Source organism: Nylanderia fulva, unplaced genomic scaffold (genome assembly GCF_048542155.1).
Source record: "Nylanderia fulva isolate GAGA-0341 unplaced genomic scaffold, ASM4854215v1 Scaffold12, whole genome shotgun sequence".
Classification (NCBI taxonomy): Eukaryota; Metazoa; Arthropoda; class Insecta; order Hymenoptera; family Formicidae; genus Nylanderia; species Nylanderia fulva.
Window position 1 is genome coordinate 5,070,579 of NW_028189409.1, and position 18,693 is coordinate 5,089,271.

Sequence of the window (18,693 nt, forward strand, 5' to 3'; positions counted from 1 at the left end):
CTAATTTCCGGAAATGTTGCGTTTGTCATAAACAGCGCTCGCGGATCCATTTTTCGATGCGATTGACTGCTTTAAACAAAATAATGATGTGATTTCTATCTAATAAGCGAACACAAATAACAACGTCCTCTTTATAAATCAGTACTTTGTGTAAACTGCAACAAGGGAATCTGAAAATTCATGAAACTTGAACAGCACATGTAGGGCACTTTGACAAGTAACGATTTTTCACAAAGCAATTTCGACGAATCGTTTGATCGTTTTAATTAATAATAAAGTATAGATTGTTGATTTAATTTTGTCAGATTATAAGAGGTCTCGAAGACAATTATGGATGTTTGTCATTTTCTTTTTGTCACTTTGTACTTGTTCTATTTCTCTTTTTACTGGATATAGGTGAACATTTTAAGTATAATTTTTTATTTAACAAACGCACAAACTAATCACTACGATGTGTTTAAATAACAGACTCAAATAATGTAAAAATGTAATTAAAGGCAATAAAAAATTCTTGTCATTTATAACAACTAATCAATAGTTCTCTACAATAAATATATTAATATGTGAAGCCTTACAGTAGATCAGAAAATATATTTTTAGCCAAGAATTTAATTTATTGATTTTCATCTACAGATAATTACCTGCATGCTAATAATATTGTTAGCTAAATGCTAAAATGCTAAAGTATTAATTATATCAATACTATAAATTATATATGTATAATAAAAATTTTAATGCTCTATTCATATAATCGACCAGATGATGGTACATTTTTAAACTTTATGTACGATCGAACTAAATAAAAAATAAAGATTAAAATAGAGCAAGTACTACAGTTTGTGTTATTAATTATTTTTGTACAAGTTATTATAATGAAATTATAGAAATGTCAACAGTTTCCGACGATGAAAAGTTGATTGAAGAATTTTTAAGTTTCCCCACATGTCAGCGCAACTTCATGTTTTCCAATTTCCTTTGTGAAAACGCAGTAAGTAAGAGTGAAATGTAATAATTTCTGAAAATTGACGGATAATCTGAATATTTAAAAGCGTTCCTTTTCGACATGCGCAAAGCACACAAACACATTAATTTAAGCACTCGGTTTCGATAACAAAAAGCACAAAGCACAAGAGAGGAAAATCGTATAGAAAAATGCGAAATGTGCTTCATCGACAATTACAATCTTCACACAATATAATAAATCACTTTATATATATGTACAATCATTTTGCTAGTGCAATAAGAAGACAAAAATACAATTACGAATATGCAAATAGCCGACAATAGGCCGAAAGCACGTGAAAATAAATTGGAGGAAAATTTTCGGCATTCGGTAAAAGGTGCACAAAAACGAGAGAGACGTAAATGCTAATTCTAATCTAATCTACGTAAGCAAAAAAGGAAATATTCATGCACAAGAGGATGCACTTTACATAATCGTGCGAGGGCGTCGGTCAGACACGGCTATCGGAACAAAGAGAAGGTATAAGAGGAGATGAGAGAGAGGGAGGGATGAGATAAACGACTCTTGTGATCGGAAATACGTTCGATACGAATATCGGCGCGAATAATTGAGCGCCGTAATTTCGACAGTAATGCGACGCATTTATTCTAACGTAACAATGAAAAGCGACATATTTTTAAGTTCAACAGTTTAAAGGTCCATAGTCGGCCATAAACACGTGACGCCTTTATACTGTTTTGTACCTGCAAAGTCGTTAAAGTGCTGTTCGTTCAAATGGCCCTTCGAACTGCTATTTTTTCACATTTGTGAAAAACATTTGAAAAAAAATCATTAAAATCCTAAAGTTTCTATTTATGAATGATTGAAAATAGATTACTCTTTATGGCATTTAAATGCGATAATTTGTTTAAACGCCAAACAAAAATTTGTTGACTTGACTAAATTACTATTTTGTTAATTGAACATATATTAATATTTAAGTCAAATATTATATAAATGTTTTGTTAGACTTAATGTTATATTACTTTAAATATTTTTATATGTTTAATTAACAGAATAGTTAAACTGTGTAGTCAAGTTAAGAATTTCTTTTCAGTGTACACTTGTACGTATCGTGAAATATGTGAATCAGAATACATATAGTAAAACAATTAAAACACCGATTCAACAATCGATTTTATTGTACCGCAAAGTGACACAAGTCGTTTTACCTTTGCTAAATAATCGTTGTTGAAACTTATTATTAGTCTCCGAGGAGATTGCGCCAGCAGATAATAAAACGAAAATTACCGACTCTGATTTATTAGTTACGCGACGCGATTTCCTGCGCATCGAATTTTCATATATCTGACCATTTCTTGCGTCATATTTACGCCCTACTACTAAATCGATTTGTATCGGTCAAAGATTTTCTATAGTCGCACGTTCACGAAAAAAAATTAGCTACCACAGCTAAATTGTTGCTGTCTCTATATTACATAAAATTTAGTTATCATACCTAAATTTCAGCTATGATAATTAATATTTTTTAGAATTTTTCTTTAAACTATAGCTAAAAAATATGATTTATCATCGTAGCTAAATTTCAAGTTCTAATATAGGGACAGCTAAAATTTAGCTCATCATAGTGGCTAATTTTTTCTATGATTTTCACTAAAATCTATATACCTAAATCTCGAAAATCTTTCAATTTTCCGATCGTATAGCTTAGAGAACCTTATTGCCCTTCTTGTTTAACTAAAACTCGATTTCCGACTTTCTCGAATCTCTTCAATTCGACATAGCATAGAAGAAACAATAAATGTAAAGCATACTTGGCGAAAACATTATCCTGATGGATTTAAAAAAATTTCAACAAAATAATACGCGGTCGTGAAAAAGAAGACAATACTTGGCATTGTTCGCATTGTTCGGCGCAGCGTGCATCTTTCCTGAGATCGTCTCTCATGGCTGAGCGCCGCTGCCGATTTTTGGGCCTTTTTGGGCCCAGAGAATCCCACCGCAGCCGACCAACGCGACGCAGGTCCGAGGAAACGATTAAGTGAACCGGAATATCCAGACCCCGTTGCTCCAGGCCCGGCCTTCTTCTTCTTCTCTCCGCTTTCGAGCGTGGATCCGTGTGCGTTTGGGAAAAAAATGTCTGCGGACCCCGACGAGATAACCGTAAGGTCGCCGTATATTTTTAGGCGGCTCTCCTCTTTCGTGTTATAGCTCGCCCGATGTTGACAACAGTATATGCGATTAAACAAGTCGATTGTTGAAAAGATAAAGATAGAAAGAGAGAGAAAGGTATAAAGGGGGACTTGATCTTTAAAGAGACAAAGCCAGTGTAAATGCCTCGGAATAAATATGATGCGAGAAACAATGAGGATACGTGTAGGTACATAGATGGCCAGCGAAGAAAATTCACATCCGTCTTTCTCTCTTTCTCTCTCTTCTATTGTACTCGCATAATATTGTCTTTTTCAGTGTTATATCCCCATTATTGTTCGTGTTTAAAGGGAAATAGACAGAAGATTTTATACGCGAAAAATGATTCTCACAGAGAATTTTTCCTTAGAATTTACACGGAAAATCATGGTAATCGTGGGACAATATGGTACTGATATTAATAAAAAATATTAATATCTATACCGCAATAATTATAAAATACATTTTATTCATTTTACTATATGCATATATTAATATTTTTTATTGTGATAAATATTTTTAATCAGAGAAACTTTTATACGCCAAAAATGATTCTCTCAGAGAATTTTTTCTTAGAAATAATCCTGAAAATCATGATAATATTAACAAAAAATATTAATATCTACAGCAATAAGATGAAAAATATAATTGATTAATTTTATTATATACATATTAATATTTTTTATTGTGATAAATATTTTTAATCAGAGAAACTTTTATAAAATTCTTCCAATACTATACTGTTCCACAATTACCGTGATTTTCAGAGTAAATTCTAAGAAAAAAAATTCTCTCTGTGCTTTATTTTTAACATTCTAAAGATGCGGCAGTAAAAATAATTTTCTTAGATTGTCGAGAAAAATAAAAATGACATTTCGAAAACTCGCGTTTATGCCGTGGCGTAAACGAGATTCGTAAAAAATATACATATTGATAAAAAGAAAATATAATACGCATGTTGCGTGTGGTTCTGCAAGCGGATCTGTCAAACTATGAAATCAGTTGTTCGCGACAAATCGTGATAAATATTCAACCCTCGCAATGAGAGTAAAAATTTATCGGGGTGGAAAAAACCGATCAAACCTCGTATTTTTCTTTTTTTTTCATGTCTATCGATGTTTGCCATTTGTGCGTATGACTGGCGCATACAGACACAGAAATAACTATATTGTGTTATATATGCGTTTCCGTCTATTTATACAGGGACTTTAAAGAGAGTTACAGCCCACGACATAAATATTTTTAATCGGATCATATATTCGTCTCTCCAAAGTTAAAAATCTAAAGAAGGCGACTAATAGCAAATTCGGTTGGATGCACTAGTGCATGTAAAGGTTATCACAATTTTCTAATGACATAAGTAATTAAAAAAATAAAATAATTGATAGTAAGAGCTATTATTATCATTATTCACATATATTGAACAACAATAATAGCTCTTACTATTATATAATTATTTCCTTTCTTAATTACGTTTGCCATTATAAACTTGTGATGAACCTGTATATGCACTCACAATCAGTGCACCCTAGTGCATATCCAATCGAATTCGCTCTAAAAAAAATCGATTCTGCCAGCGCATATTTCGAAGTTAAGGAGAAGATTAGCCCTTTTCTTGTTGGTACTATTTCGTCGACAACATCCTCGGGGTTCCGGACTCCTCACGTCGCGCTCGTGAAATTTTGAAGCGGCGAATATATATGTATATGCATACATAGGGCAGGGCACCGTTTGCCTCGACATGCGTGGCGTTTCGTTTCGTGCCGGCATATGTGTATACACAGGCCGGCGCAGCGAGAGTCGAGAGCGAGGCCCAGCCTCCTGATGTGGTACAGCGTGTCTGCACGAGCGAGACGAGAGGGAAAGAGAGAGAAAGAGAAACCCGTTTACCTTTAAACTCCTCTCGCGGTGGCGGCAGCAGCAATTCTCTCTCTCTCTCCCTCTCCCTTGGAATGAGAGAGAAAGAGAGAAAAGCAAAAATTGAGTTCGGAGGAAGCCAAAGAAGAGTCGTCTAAGTCAAACCGCGTGTGTGCGGTTCGGATTATCGTTAGGTTTCGTGCAACGACGAACTCCGCCGCGGATCGAATTTTGCTCACGGAAAGCAACGCGAGACGCGTTTCTGCAGCCTGATTCGAAGCGAGAGAGAGAGAGGGGCCCCGGTCTGATTTAGAGCACTCTTCCGCTTTTGCGTTGAATACACCATTCCCATTTTCGTGTAAATCCCGAATATGTGTATATAGAAAATATCGCTTCAGAACGTGAAGTGTCGTTTTTTTTTGCCCTTTTTCGAAATAGCCAATCGAAAGGACATGATAAAGAAGCAAATATTAAATGGTAATATTATAATAGAAATCCAGCCACTGAATCTCTTATTAACTGTAAATTAATATCAATTTTTTTTTTTTTTTTTTTTTTTCCAAACTCTTCTTATTAAAAAATCAACTTGGGAAAATTTGATTTTATAAAAAGAGTTTTTTTTATGAGAAGATTAATTTATATATTATATAATAAATAAAAAGAAGAAATATAAAACACGCATACATTCTGAGAAGTGTAATATTTTGACCCTTCCTTCTAAATAAATTTAAGATTCTTCTCTGTGCGGTTTATATAATATATATTTATATATCATTCGAGAAAGAAAGAAAGAGAAAATATAAATTGTACACAAAGAAAATTTTCTCTGAGAATTTATCTTGAAAATCATTCATAGTATTGGAAGAATTTTATAAGAGTTTCTCTGATTAACATTTACCACAGTAAAAAATATTAATATGTACATAATAAATTTTATTAAAATTAATCGAATACATATATTTAATATTTTATTGTGGCAAATATTAATCGGAGAGAAACTCATAAAATTCTTCCAATATTGTCCCACAATACCATGATTTTCAGTGGATTTAAATTCTAAGAGAAAATTCTGTGTAAATCACGCAGGGAAAAAATCTTAAATTTAATGAAAAAAATAAAAATTACGCTCGAGAATTGAAAGAGAAGGAGTGCCTTACATATTTTCATCTCTCTTCTCTATTTATTCCGCGTTACTCCAATCCGCGATTCATATGTTATACTCATATTTCATCGTGTCACAATCCTAACAGGCAGCCGTGCGTGCTCGCCAACTATTTCGGCACGGATTCTCTATAATACGCGTGTCCCATTCGTGTAACATTCTATCGGCTTGAAATCCATCGAATCTCCTTCGAAATAGCGCGGTGCGTTTCTCGAGAGAGCGCAGCTGCTGCGTTTTCAATTTTCCGGCGCACAGCTGGCGGCTTTTGGCCGTCTCGAGTCGGTCTCACAGTCGAACCTTCGTCGTCCACTCGAAATATCGAGCCCTCAAGAAAGGAACAAAGGTCGTTGGTCCCCGGGGGCCGGGCCCGGGCCGGAAGTCTGGGGCCTGGTGGTTCGTCGAAGGCATATGTAGGTATAACACAGCGCCAGTTTTCGGTCTCTCCTCTCCTCCCGAATCCTCCAGGAATCGCCAGGCCGAAGGAGAGGGCTCGAAGGAGCTCACTCTCTATCGATCCAAACCTCTTCGTATCACGAAACTGGCTGGCACCTCGAGAGAGCTCGAGGAGAAGGGAGAATGGAAGGAAAGAGAGAGAGAGAGAAGAAACGAGAAAAGCGATGCCAAAGAGAGGGAGAAAGAGGCCCACTTTGCACTTCTCCGAGGGATAGTGATCCAATTACCGATTTCACGTTTCCTTCGTCGCATCAGTTTTTCTACTTTCCGTTCCGAACGCGCGCGCGCGCGTTAAACTTTCCATCTTTAATTAAAGAGAAATACATGAATGTTGCCAAGTGAGATAACGAATCTCTAAACGCGAGTTTAGAGCCATCTCATAGCTAGCTGCTTGCCGCAATTTCTAGATTTTAGAAATCCAGAATAACACTCGTGCGCTTGTGCTCGTATTTTTATATTATATTTTTCTAGTTGAAAAAATATAATTAGAACAAATGTGAAGCATTATGACAAAACTGTTGAGATAAAATATTTGTTTTTTTTTTTCAAGCGCACGCTTATAATACTTGAATAATAATGCTTTCATAGCTTGTTTATTCATTTTTATCAATGTTGTAATAGTCAATGATTTAGTCATATATTACATATATGTATATATAATATTTTTGTATATTTATTCATTTATCTACGAGAGAATAATATAAATATAAATAAATTGTATATACATAGTTGTATAAATCTTTAAAAATATATATGTAATGCGAAAATTATTACTGTTTACTATATACATTACGATGCAACTTAATCACGACTCATTACACATTATTTCAACTAGAAAATATTATATTACGTGCATGCATACATTAATTATTTTAGATCTTAACGAGAACCGCGCATAGAACGCGAGGTCGACTTTTAATTTTTATTTTTCAAATAATTTTGCTTAATCACGATTAATATACGATATATACGATTTAATATTTCCTTTCAATCGTGATTATCCATAAGATTCTTCAAAAATATAGCGATCGATTCAACGCACGCACTTTTGCAATAATTAAAGAGCAAGTATCTTCGTACCTCGAACTTTAAAAGTATAAAGATAGAGATATAGAGTCGCTCTAAAATTCAAAAAGCTCGTGGAAAATGAAAGAGACGTTTGTGATCCCGTGTACATGTATATCTATCGCATAGATCTAAAATAAAAGTTGTACAAGCTCCGGCTCGAGCGCCATATATATAGACTATACGTAGACTATACGTTTAATTAATTAATAGCGATATTGACGCGGGCGATTGTGACTGAACGGAACCATCCGCACGACGCGCAATTCGCACAGGGGTTTGCAGTTATAAACTCTGGATCCCTGCAAAATATAACCGCACGAGAAGTCCCTATAGTGCCGCACGTAAAAATACCGGGAAACTCCGTTCTCCGATTATATCGAACGAATAACGTACAGCTCGAGCCTCGCACACGTTATTCGAAGCGAACTACTACCGAGTCCCCACTCGGAAAGATTGCGGCTTCTTAGTCACGACTAAGCTGACTAAGAAATTTGCACGTATAGCACCGAATGGCTTCGCTTTGCGAAAGTGGTTGTCGCGAAAATATCGCGCCCGTTTCCTTCGTCGAAATTTAGAATTGTGCGGAAATTTCGCCGATCGATCGAATCGTTATTTTAAATGTCCCATACGCGATGTAAGAATAACACTGCATATTGGGAATTTTTATTTTTAAATATAGAAATATAATTGAGATTTGAATGTGTCACCTCGATATTGACGCAAGAAAATTACGCATCTTTCCTAATCTAACACGAAAAAAATTAGTCACCATACACTGAAAAAAAACTGTATTGAATTCAAAGAAATATTTATTCAAATAGTTCCAATTACACAATTATTTTAAACGAATAAATATTTAGCTGTTTTGAAAAAGGATTTCTTGTATCAAATAAATATTTTTTCACGGCGAATCAATATTATTTGTTTCAAATAAATGATGTATAAAAGAGTATCGAAATAAATATTTATTTGAATAATTAAATAACTTTTTTTTCAGTGTAGTATAAAATTTTAATAACACCTGAAATTTAGTCATTATGTCTAAGTTTTATCATAGAATTCTCCGTTTAACTACACTGTAAAAAAATATGTAAAATTACATAAATAATAAATGTAAAATTACATGATAAATAATGAAAAGATAAACAATTTTATTATTTATCGTGTAATTTTACATTTCTTATTTATGTAATTTTACATATTTTTGTGTAATATATTACATATTTTTTTTACAGTGTACGTTCAACTCTAATCCGAACAATTAAATTTTTCCGAAATTTTAAAGCATTTTATATCGATGACAGCGAAAATATAAGATAATCTTTTCAGCTCGATTTATTCACCTATTCGATCTGACTGATTGCGCGTAACTTGAATGTTCGAGTGAAAAAATGACTCTTTTCGTCTTTTGAACGCATGATTGGAACGATTTCCTTCGGGAAAGAGTTCCTCCGGATGCCGAAGAGACGGATAACTAGATTTTCAGAGTTAGAATCTCGAAAGATCGGGATGAATCGTGCGCACACGAACATGTGTGTCTTTAACTTTATCCTGTTGTCATCAAATGAGTTGTTTGATATTTCTACTTCGGGGAAATTGGAAGAAGCGCAGCATCTCGCGATGCAATCAGTCGCGGGATTCGTTTCTTCGCGAATTCGGGAGAGGAGTATTATAACTTTTGATGCCAAGAATTGTTGATATATCACACTATCTAAATTATATAAGAAATGTATATATTTCGTTTCAATCTATAAAGAGATTATTTATATATATTTCACGTTTATTATATTCAATCTCTTATGTTGTTGCTCAATCTTGCATTCCGATTGAATTTATATCCTATATATTCAATTACAACTGTTTTACACATTTTTTTTTGTTAAAAAATAAATTGAGAAAATATCCTTTCTGTTATATCCTTACATATGTCTTTTTTCTTCATTTAAAATGTCAAAAATTAGCACGGTTGTTTAGCATGGTAAAAATCCTTTATACACCAGAGATGTATCGCGATTCGTTATCGTACTTTAGATACAAAGAAACTTTTCAAACAAAGAGAGCTTCAAATAGCGAAAAATCAGATGACCTAGCAGAATGCAATAAAGTACCTCTCATTGATAAATACTAGTTAAATATTGTAGGCATTCCCTAAAATAGAAAATATTATAGAGAGTGAAAGAAAGTTTTATCAGATTCTGTGTAACAAAAAACATTGTTCATCCAAATTTATTACTTGAAAAGCGATTTTCCATGAAAAATTCTGCTAATTCGGAAAACGTCTTTTCACAATGCAAGACTCACAAAAATATTGCACATAAAATTTAGTCGTCATGCCTATTAAATTTTAGCTACACAAAAAGCACTTTCTCTTAGAATTTACCCTGAAAACCATGACAATAAGATATTAATATAAAACCATGGGACAATATGATATTAAAAGAATTTTATAAGAGTTTCTCTGATTAATATTTTATCACAATAAAAAATATTAATTTCCTATCGCAATAAGATATAATATTAATCAAAGTACCTACCATCTTACCATGATTTTCAGAGTAAATTCAAAGAGAAAATTCTCTCCGTGTATAATAGCTAATATTTTTTAGCTATAGATTCTCCGTTTAACTACAGCTATAAAAAATATTAGTTACCATAGTTAAAATCTAGGCATGAATTAAATTTCAAATTGTAATATAGATAGCTAAAATTTAGCTATATAGTGACTAATTTTTTTTTTTCGTGTATCACACTAAAAAAATTTTATTTAATTCAAATAAGTATTAATTTCAATACTGCTAAATGAATCATTTATTTGAAACTAATAATATTTATTTGACATGAAAAATATATTTATTTGATATAAGAAAATCCTTTTCAAAACAAATAAATATGAATTTGTTTCAAATAAATGATTCATTTGGCAGTATTGAACTAAATATGTATTAATTTAGTAATTTTTCAATTTAGTCATATCCTAAAGGAGAGAGAACGCCTTCGGCGAGAATCGTCGTCCATTTCGGAGTAAGATGGTATTTGTGTAAAACCATCAACTCTCTCGATTTTCCTAACACGCGTGCGAATCGGCCGAGAGCTTTCCCGGGTTTTGCAGCCACGATATTAACGCGGCTTCTCTCCACGACGTTGTTTCGCGAGAGCGAAAGTGCTCAACAATTACGACGCGTTCCGCGATTGTGCTAGGAGGCTAGACTACGCAAGCTGGTGGAATTGCGTCGCTCGTCCACGTCGACTGCGAGAACACGTGTGCAAGGCATGCTTTCTCGAGCGAATCGCGCTATGATTCGCGGGTATTCACGAGCCGAGGGCAACAAATGGAGAACAAATTTCCGTATCGCATCTTCAATCTGCGGGGAGAAGAATGCTATTCTAGAACGACAGATTGTATGAAAGATTTAGATACGCGCGTATTCACCTACTTTGTGCGTGTGTTCGTCTATCGATGTGCTTTTCAGAATATTCTATTGACGCAATATTTCAATCAGTTACAATTGTCGACTACTTTTAGGTTCGTGTGTTGTTTCTATATTATTTCATCCACTTGGAAAGCGATGAAATATAGACTATCTACTTGAAAGTAAGAAATAGATTTTAATTTTAAAATAAAAAATTCTATAATAATTTTGCTCTTACAAAATTTATTTTTATTAACAAACCATCGATGATGCTAATTTCGTTAAGAAAATCAGGCTCTCTTCAAGATAATAATGTAATAATATTTCATCATCATTGAAAGATGCAAGTTGGAAAGTATAATAACATTAAAATTCCTATCGAAATTGAAAACGAGGGATTATTGCTCTCGACAATGAACAAAAATGCGCTTCTTTACGTTTTTCACGTGATCTCTACCTGTATCTTTCAGCTATACAAAGAAATAAGACATGAGTCTTTGGAAAAGAAGGATCCATAGTATTATTCGTCACAAATTCCTGATCCGAGGCTTCATCCATGGTATAACATGGCTATTATGGAACATATGCACCGGTCGAGGTATATAGCACGACGATAGGTGACTTCCTGAAAAAACCCTGAGAAAGAGAGAGAGAAAAAGAGACCTGTCCTCCCTCTCGATCACCACCTGCTCTCTCGCTACTATAAGACCTTCATGAACATATGCCGTGTCTGTGGCACATACAATATTCTCGACCAGCTTGCACGTTCCGAGGTCGAAGCACGAACCGTCCCCGGTCGGGCTTAAGGTAGTTTAAGTGAAAAATTAATTTCTTCGATATTTTTTCTCAATTTTTTCCAACTTAATTTACACGTGAATGCGAATAATAATTCAAACAAATAATGAAATTAAATATATATAAATCTGCGTGAAATAAAAAAATTTATATTATTTATATGTAAATAGCATTATTAATATGATTTGCGAATATAATAAAAAACAGATTTAAAAAACTAACAGTTTATATTCTTAAATAATAAAATATCTATTTAAAAATATTATTTAAATACTACTAAATATGTTTCAAACTTTTATTTTCACTCAATGAATAATTTTTTTCTCATTAATAATAGATTTTAAATAATAAATGTTTTCATTAGTAATAAAATGTTATATGCGGATATAATAAAATTTCATATTTTTTTAAATAGGCACATTAAGAGAGCTAGCTATCAAATTTAAATGTTCCTGCGAATTAACTTGCGTAAATACTATTTTATATTTATATATTGTTAAATAACTACCTTAAATTTAATAACAAAACAAAAAAACTTTGACATATAAGATGAGTATAAAAAGTTAGGTATAAAATGAGTTAACAAGAACCAAGCGTACAAAATATGCATATTTTGTTACGCCTATAACATTCTTTAAATTTTCTTTATTTGACTTGAATGATTCTTCCTTTGAACCATCTTTAGTAGTTTGTCAAATTGATAATTTACAACTGTCAATTGACAAAAGAAAATTCATATAGCTTGACCTTCATTTCTACATCTTCAATGTCTCCCAAACGATCAAAGATGAGATGGAAAGAACAAGAAGGGAAAAACGCGTCATGACCTCAGCGATATAAAAAACTACAAACGTTCAAATCGAATGAAGGCGATTTTAAGATAAGTCTGTCGCGCCTATATACTTTCTGGCTCTTATTAATCCATTTTTTACCGGAATTTTTGTACCTTAAGTTTCTTTCCGCATATAAACGTTTTTACCGTTTTTATTCGCCGTTATTTTCTCGAGAATATTAAATGTACAATTTTCAAGAGAGGCAGTCAACGAGCATAGAAACATTGAGATTTTATAAATCACGAAAAAAAATTTTTATAAATTTTAAATTATAAAAAGCAAATATTTTCATATGTAAAAACAAATTTTTGACGTTTCTTTAGTTCGAAGTTTACAGAAAGACGACGTATCGCAATGTTTGATCGCATCATAATAAATGCGGTTAGCCATCGCACTCGTAAATATGCAACATCTTGAGTGTCTTAGGTCAGAATAAATTTATTATTTATTCAAAAAAAGAGGGGAGCTTCAAATATATATATGATATCATGTATTGCTAAGATAATCGCAACGTCAACAGATAATATCGGTAACGTTCTTCGAACAAACTTTATCCTTTGTCCCAAGTTAATTACGATATTAGCAACGTATTGCGACGAGTATTTAGCGTAAATGCTTATTACTGTAATTTTTTCCATTTCATTTGTTTTAAAGTGAAAATACATATTAATGTAAAAATACATGTAAAATATAGGTAAAATTACTATTTTTATGCAAAAATCATATATAATTTTAAATTTACTATTTTTACTTTATTAAGATTTTATTTTATAAGTATTTATCTATTTTATTTATAACATTATTTTATAGCATTTATACATTCCTAACATTTCCTATGTGTAATTACATGTTCAGTAAAATATTTTTAATCCTGAAAATATGTAAGAATATATTTCATATAAAATAACATACAATCTGTAATCTTTCATGTAAGTATCAATATTGCATGATTATGCTGGGTCGGAAAAAAACCTTAATCATGTAATTTTACATAAATATTTTTTTCAGTGTAGAATACAAGATTGCAATATAGATCTGCATAGGTATGCAATAATATATAATAACATATATATTTATATATAATAATATATTTAAATATATTTATATAGGTATATATATGTAAAAATGTTTTTCTATATGTATATAGAAAGCACGCAAAGAGCCTGATTCTTTAAAAAGCTGTCGTTTGTAAATAAAAATAAATTTTACAGCAATAATTTATTTAGATATATAATAATTATTATTATGTTTCAAAGTTCATTTTAATTACGAGAAAGAAATCATTTTCTTACATTTTTTATATGTAAAAATTGGTAACACCAACATCACCAATTTATCATACAATGAAAAGATTGACTTTCTGATTCGTATATCTGTATCAAACGTACATGCCGAGAAGTTGTATTTTTTTCGTTTGAAATCACACAAAGAACTCCGAAAGCGTTCAGTTTCCTTTAGCTCCGTGGTGGAGCGAAAAGCGAAAGAACGAAACTGGAGCACCGCGAAAAACAAAAGTACAGTCGTAAGTTTCGGGATTGTGGGTGTGATAACGCTACGATGCGTTCAGGAAAAGAAGAAAGAAACATTGTTTATCGCGTCGATATCGTATTTCTCTGGGTGGATGGCCGGATGGGCGCACCATGAATCGACTATATAGCTTTGGGAGAAAGAGTAAACCGGGGAACAGACCGAAAGAGAATACACGTTTCGAGAGAAAACACAAGGAGCACACACACACACATACTTATAACGTGACCGTACATCACTTTAAAGTTACAAAATGTTCGAGACTACTCCAATTTTATTCGATATTCGAATTACATGTTAATGTAATTTCTAATTAATTATTATGTGATACATTATGTATAATTACAAATTAATTATATGTGCGTTCATTTTTTATATAGTCTAAATTACCCCAATTTAACATTATAAAATAGAGATATTTATTAAATTATAATAGGGGCACGAATTTTTCAATGATGTTAATTTTAAATAAAGAATGTATTTTGTATTGAAAATGTAGTTTACCTTCCACGTAATTTTAATTAAAAATAAATATGCGTGAATATGCATGCAGAAAAATAAATATATAATAATGCTATCAAAATTAATACTAATTAAAATAGCATAGATTTTTGCTAAAATTAGATTCAAACTAGACTGATATAGATAAAATCGGAAGAAGAAACGGAAAATCAATACGTCAGACATGACTCGAGAATCTTCATGAAAATATTCTACGTGTGTTGAATCAATTTTCGTTTAGTTCGCAATCATATATATATATATATATATATAGATTTCTTAAATTTGTCATAGTCTCTTAAACCTATATAACGACGGTATGGAAAATTTAGATATTAATACATAGACGTGATAATACAGAATGTGAATGACGAATGTTTGCATGAACGAACATCAGGAAAGTTCCGATCGTATAACCGACTCACTTATTCTATTTATTTATCGTGCATAAACGAGGAACATTAAAGCGTTCAAGAACGTCGAGTCGCGAATCTAGCTGAATATACATTACGCACGTTCAATTTCAATGTCGGACCTCGAAGACAATCCTCATTCCCCTTTTGCACTGATGGTTCACGTTGAAAGCATTTACATGATGTTTATGCGTCTCGAAACTTTTCTCATAGATCCTAGTTATCTTTAATACACGTCGTGTGAATAAGTATAATTATTATGTATATGTATGTCCATTTTTTTACAATTATATGAAATATTTTTTTATACTTATAATCGCGACCAATTTTTCAATGACATTTTAAAGAAGCAACGTATTCGCGTTGAGAATGTATAGTTCACGTCATTATTATACATTAAGAATAAACATGTTTATTGTATTAATTTCTCTCACATTGATATTTTTATATTTTCATGATGATTATTACATTTTTATCGGTTTTTTATTTATTATATTTATATCGCCTTTTTCGATTGTACTTGCCCTTTCATTATAATCGTTCCTGCTTTAAATATATTCGGGGATTAAACGGTGCGCGCAAAAATGGTGTCACAATATTTCAATGCAAAATATCATTTGATTTCTCGCGCGATAAAACTAAACGCGCATTCGCGAGTCAACATTTTAGTATAAATGTATGCAAGTATTTCGCGCAGAGATTACCCGGCAATCAAAAGACGTATTATATATTCTGCAAGTTTAAGAAGGCTCAGGGATTGATTACGAGGAAAAGGAAATGCAAAGATAAAGGCTCTAAAGAGTCACCGATGACATTTGCTGTGTCGCCAAGACGTAAATATTTCATCGGACAATGCAACAGTACTTTAAATGCAACGTCGATTTAAATGAAGATGCGATGCGCGAAAATACAATGCATTCGAGATAGCGAGTTCTCGTATATAGATATACGTTTATATGCGTGCAGAAAAACATATTCCTTTCCAAGTTTAATTTTTTTCCGCGTTCAAGCGAGACACGAGAATCCGTTTGCTATCCTCGAATACTGCGAGTGACGTCACTGTATTATTTTCTTATTGAATCGCGTCTAAATGATGAAAACTCGATGATAATCCAAAACACAATGTGAAAGAAATTAACTTTTGCATTCGTAGAACGAATTGGAAAAACTCTTTTCGATAGTAAATCGAAATATTCTTTCGAATGTGTGTGCGGGTGTGTGTGTGTCTCCTCGTTAAGCGACATTCGATATCGCACCAGGGATTTAGCAATATTTGTATTGTAGTTTAGAGTGACCGAGAATTTGGGAAAAATGGATACGTTATTCTATATGTAATCGATTTTTGCTATCAAAAAGATTGAGACACGAATTAGCTTTCCAAACTCATTTAGATTATTAATGAAACGATATATACCTATAGACTTTGGATCTTGAGAAAACAAATAATGAAACATCACATTCATATAGAATGTCTTATTTGAGAAGAGATTAAAAGTCTATTCAAATAAAAAGATATATCTAATGTAATCTCTCTTATTTGAATTCTCTCTCTTATTGAATCATTATGAATAATTAAGATGTGAAATTTGAGATAAAATTTTTCAATAAAAAATGCAGAAATATTTACACGATATTTTCTAAAAAATTATTCTAAAAAAATATTCATTAAAAATATACAAAATATAGTACTATATTATATATTTGTATATTTTCCGTTTAATTCTAGAACACTCCGTATCGATTGAGTGGCTAAGTGCCATAGACGCAATTAATCTTAATGAGAAAAAGGGGAGTTTGGCAAGTACATCGGTATCTATAGATACCAAAGATTATTAGAAATCACGAGTTAATCACGACGACAATTGACTCAATCGTCGTGATGCTACAGATATACGGAAAGCGCGATGTGTGTTTCGTAAACGTGTCTCCTGTCGAGTAAATAACGACTCGTGTTTTTACGTCGGAATTTCGACTCGCCGATTTTCCCTACCTGTTTATACATTAATATCGCGATCCAAATTCAAAAAAGACTCGACAAAAGTGTACAAGGGTAATTCGCAAGGGCGTCCGCAGAGGGGGGCAAAAAGAAGAGCATTTGTCCCCCTCCCTTGGAATCAGTAAAAAAAATTAAGCATTTGCTCCCTTTTCAAAAATACTAGAATTTATTTGCATATTTAATATAAAAAAATAAAAGTAAAAAAAAATTAAGGGGGCATTTGCCCTCCCTCTCTTGGAATCAGTAAAAAAAAATTAAGTATTTGCTCTCCTTTCAAAAATACTAGAATTTATTTGTATATTTAATATAAAAAAATAAAAATTAATAAAAAAGGAAAATGTAATTATGCCCCCTCCTGAAAAAAATCCTGCAGACGCTCATAGTAATTCGTAGATATATACAACGTGGAGAGAGAATTTACTCTCTTTTTCGTTGCGAGTCAAAACAAAAATGTTTTCGTCTCCGAATACGAGGCGCAATATCGGTAAAACTACAGCAGCTGCGAGTCTACATCGCCAACAGGAAAAGACTCCTTGGCACTCGCTCGGGTGACAATCGACGTAAACGATTAGGACAATGACAATGACGACAACGGTGACGATAAAATAAATTAAAATAAAATAAAACTCCCGAGAGAAGTTCGAAAAAAATAATAAATTTTATATATATATATATATGTGCAAGAGCGCGCGACGAAAAAAAAGGAAGGAGAAACGTAGATTTCGACTCTCTCCGCGGCTTCGGGAAGGGAACACGCGAACACGTTTATACAGGGGAACGTTTACACGGACACGGATACACACACACGACGAAATTCCATTTCCGCCGTGCGTTCCGCGGCATACGAAATGCTCACCGCCGTCGCCGCCGACGTCGGAGGGGCGTATCGATTCGGACAAAACAATTGTGGCCAAGTCATAGCCGTCGTTCTCGTCCCCGAGTCACAGAGAGAGAGACTCACTCGGTTACGCACTCGCGAGATACCGTGTAAAGCCTTCGCCTTTAGTCACCGACGTCGCGTCGTCATTGTCTTCCGCGCGATCGTGATCGCGCGTGTAAAGAAGAAGGATTACGATGTATATATGTATGTGTGTGTACATAGTTTGTATTCCTACCGTATAGGGTAACACTCCCGCGTCGCTGTCATGCCTCCGGATTGCGTGTATGTATACGTGTTCCGTCTCTCTGTATATATTATATATATATATATGTAGGATGTATGTGTGTATACGAGAGCAGAAGCCACGACGAGAATTGGAACCCAGAAGACAGACGTAGGACGTCACACCGACTAGTAAACGTACGGAGGAATCACTCGCTTGCACGCACGCATACACACTTCAATCCCGCTGATATACACTCTCTTTCTCTCTCTCTATAGCGCGCGCATCACTCGCGACTTCGAGGAGCGAGACACCGACACGACAGTCTTCTCTCGCGCGCGCGAGAACGCAACACTTCACTCGACGGCGGCGCACCACGAACTGAACCGAGCGGAGCAGGCACGGGACTCGTCGCGGCTCG

At 33.4% G+C, this 18,693-nt stretch overlaps 1 protein-coding gene across 4 annotated transcripts in view; it reads right to left on the reverse strand.

The window, feature by feature from the left end:
• Nucleotides 1-18,693, reverse strand: part of mura (ring finger protein murashka) — a 50,448-nt gene that overhangs the window by 13,077 nt on the left and 18,678 nt on the right. The window contains exon 1 of one of the 4 annotated variants that reach the window (XM_029307975.2): nt 18,285-18,663. The exons of the other annotated variants lie outside the window; for them this stretch is intronic. Within the exon in view, the coding sequence (XP_029163808.1) occupies nt 18,285-18,316 (32 nt within the window). The 5' untranslated portion in view covers nt 18,317-18,663. Of the gene's footprint in view, nt 1-18,284; nt 18,664-18,693 lie in introns of those variants that run through there. 4 annotated transcript variants of the gene reach the window in all.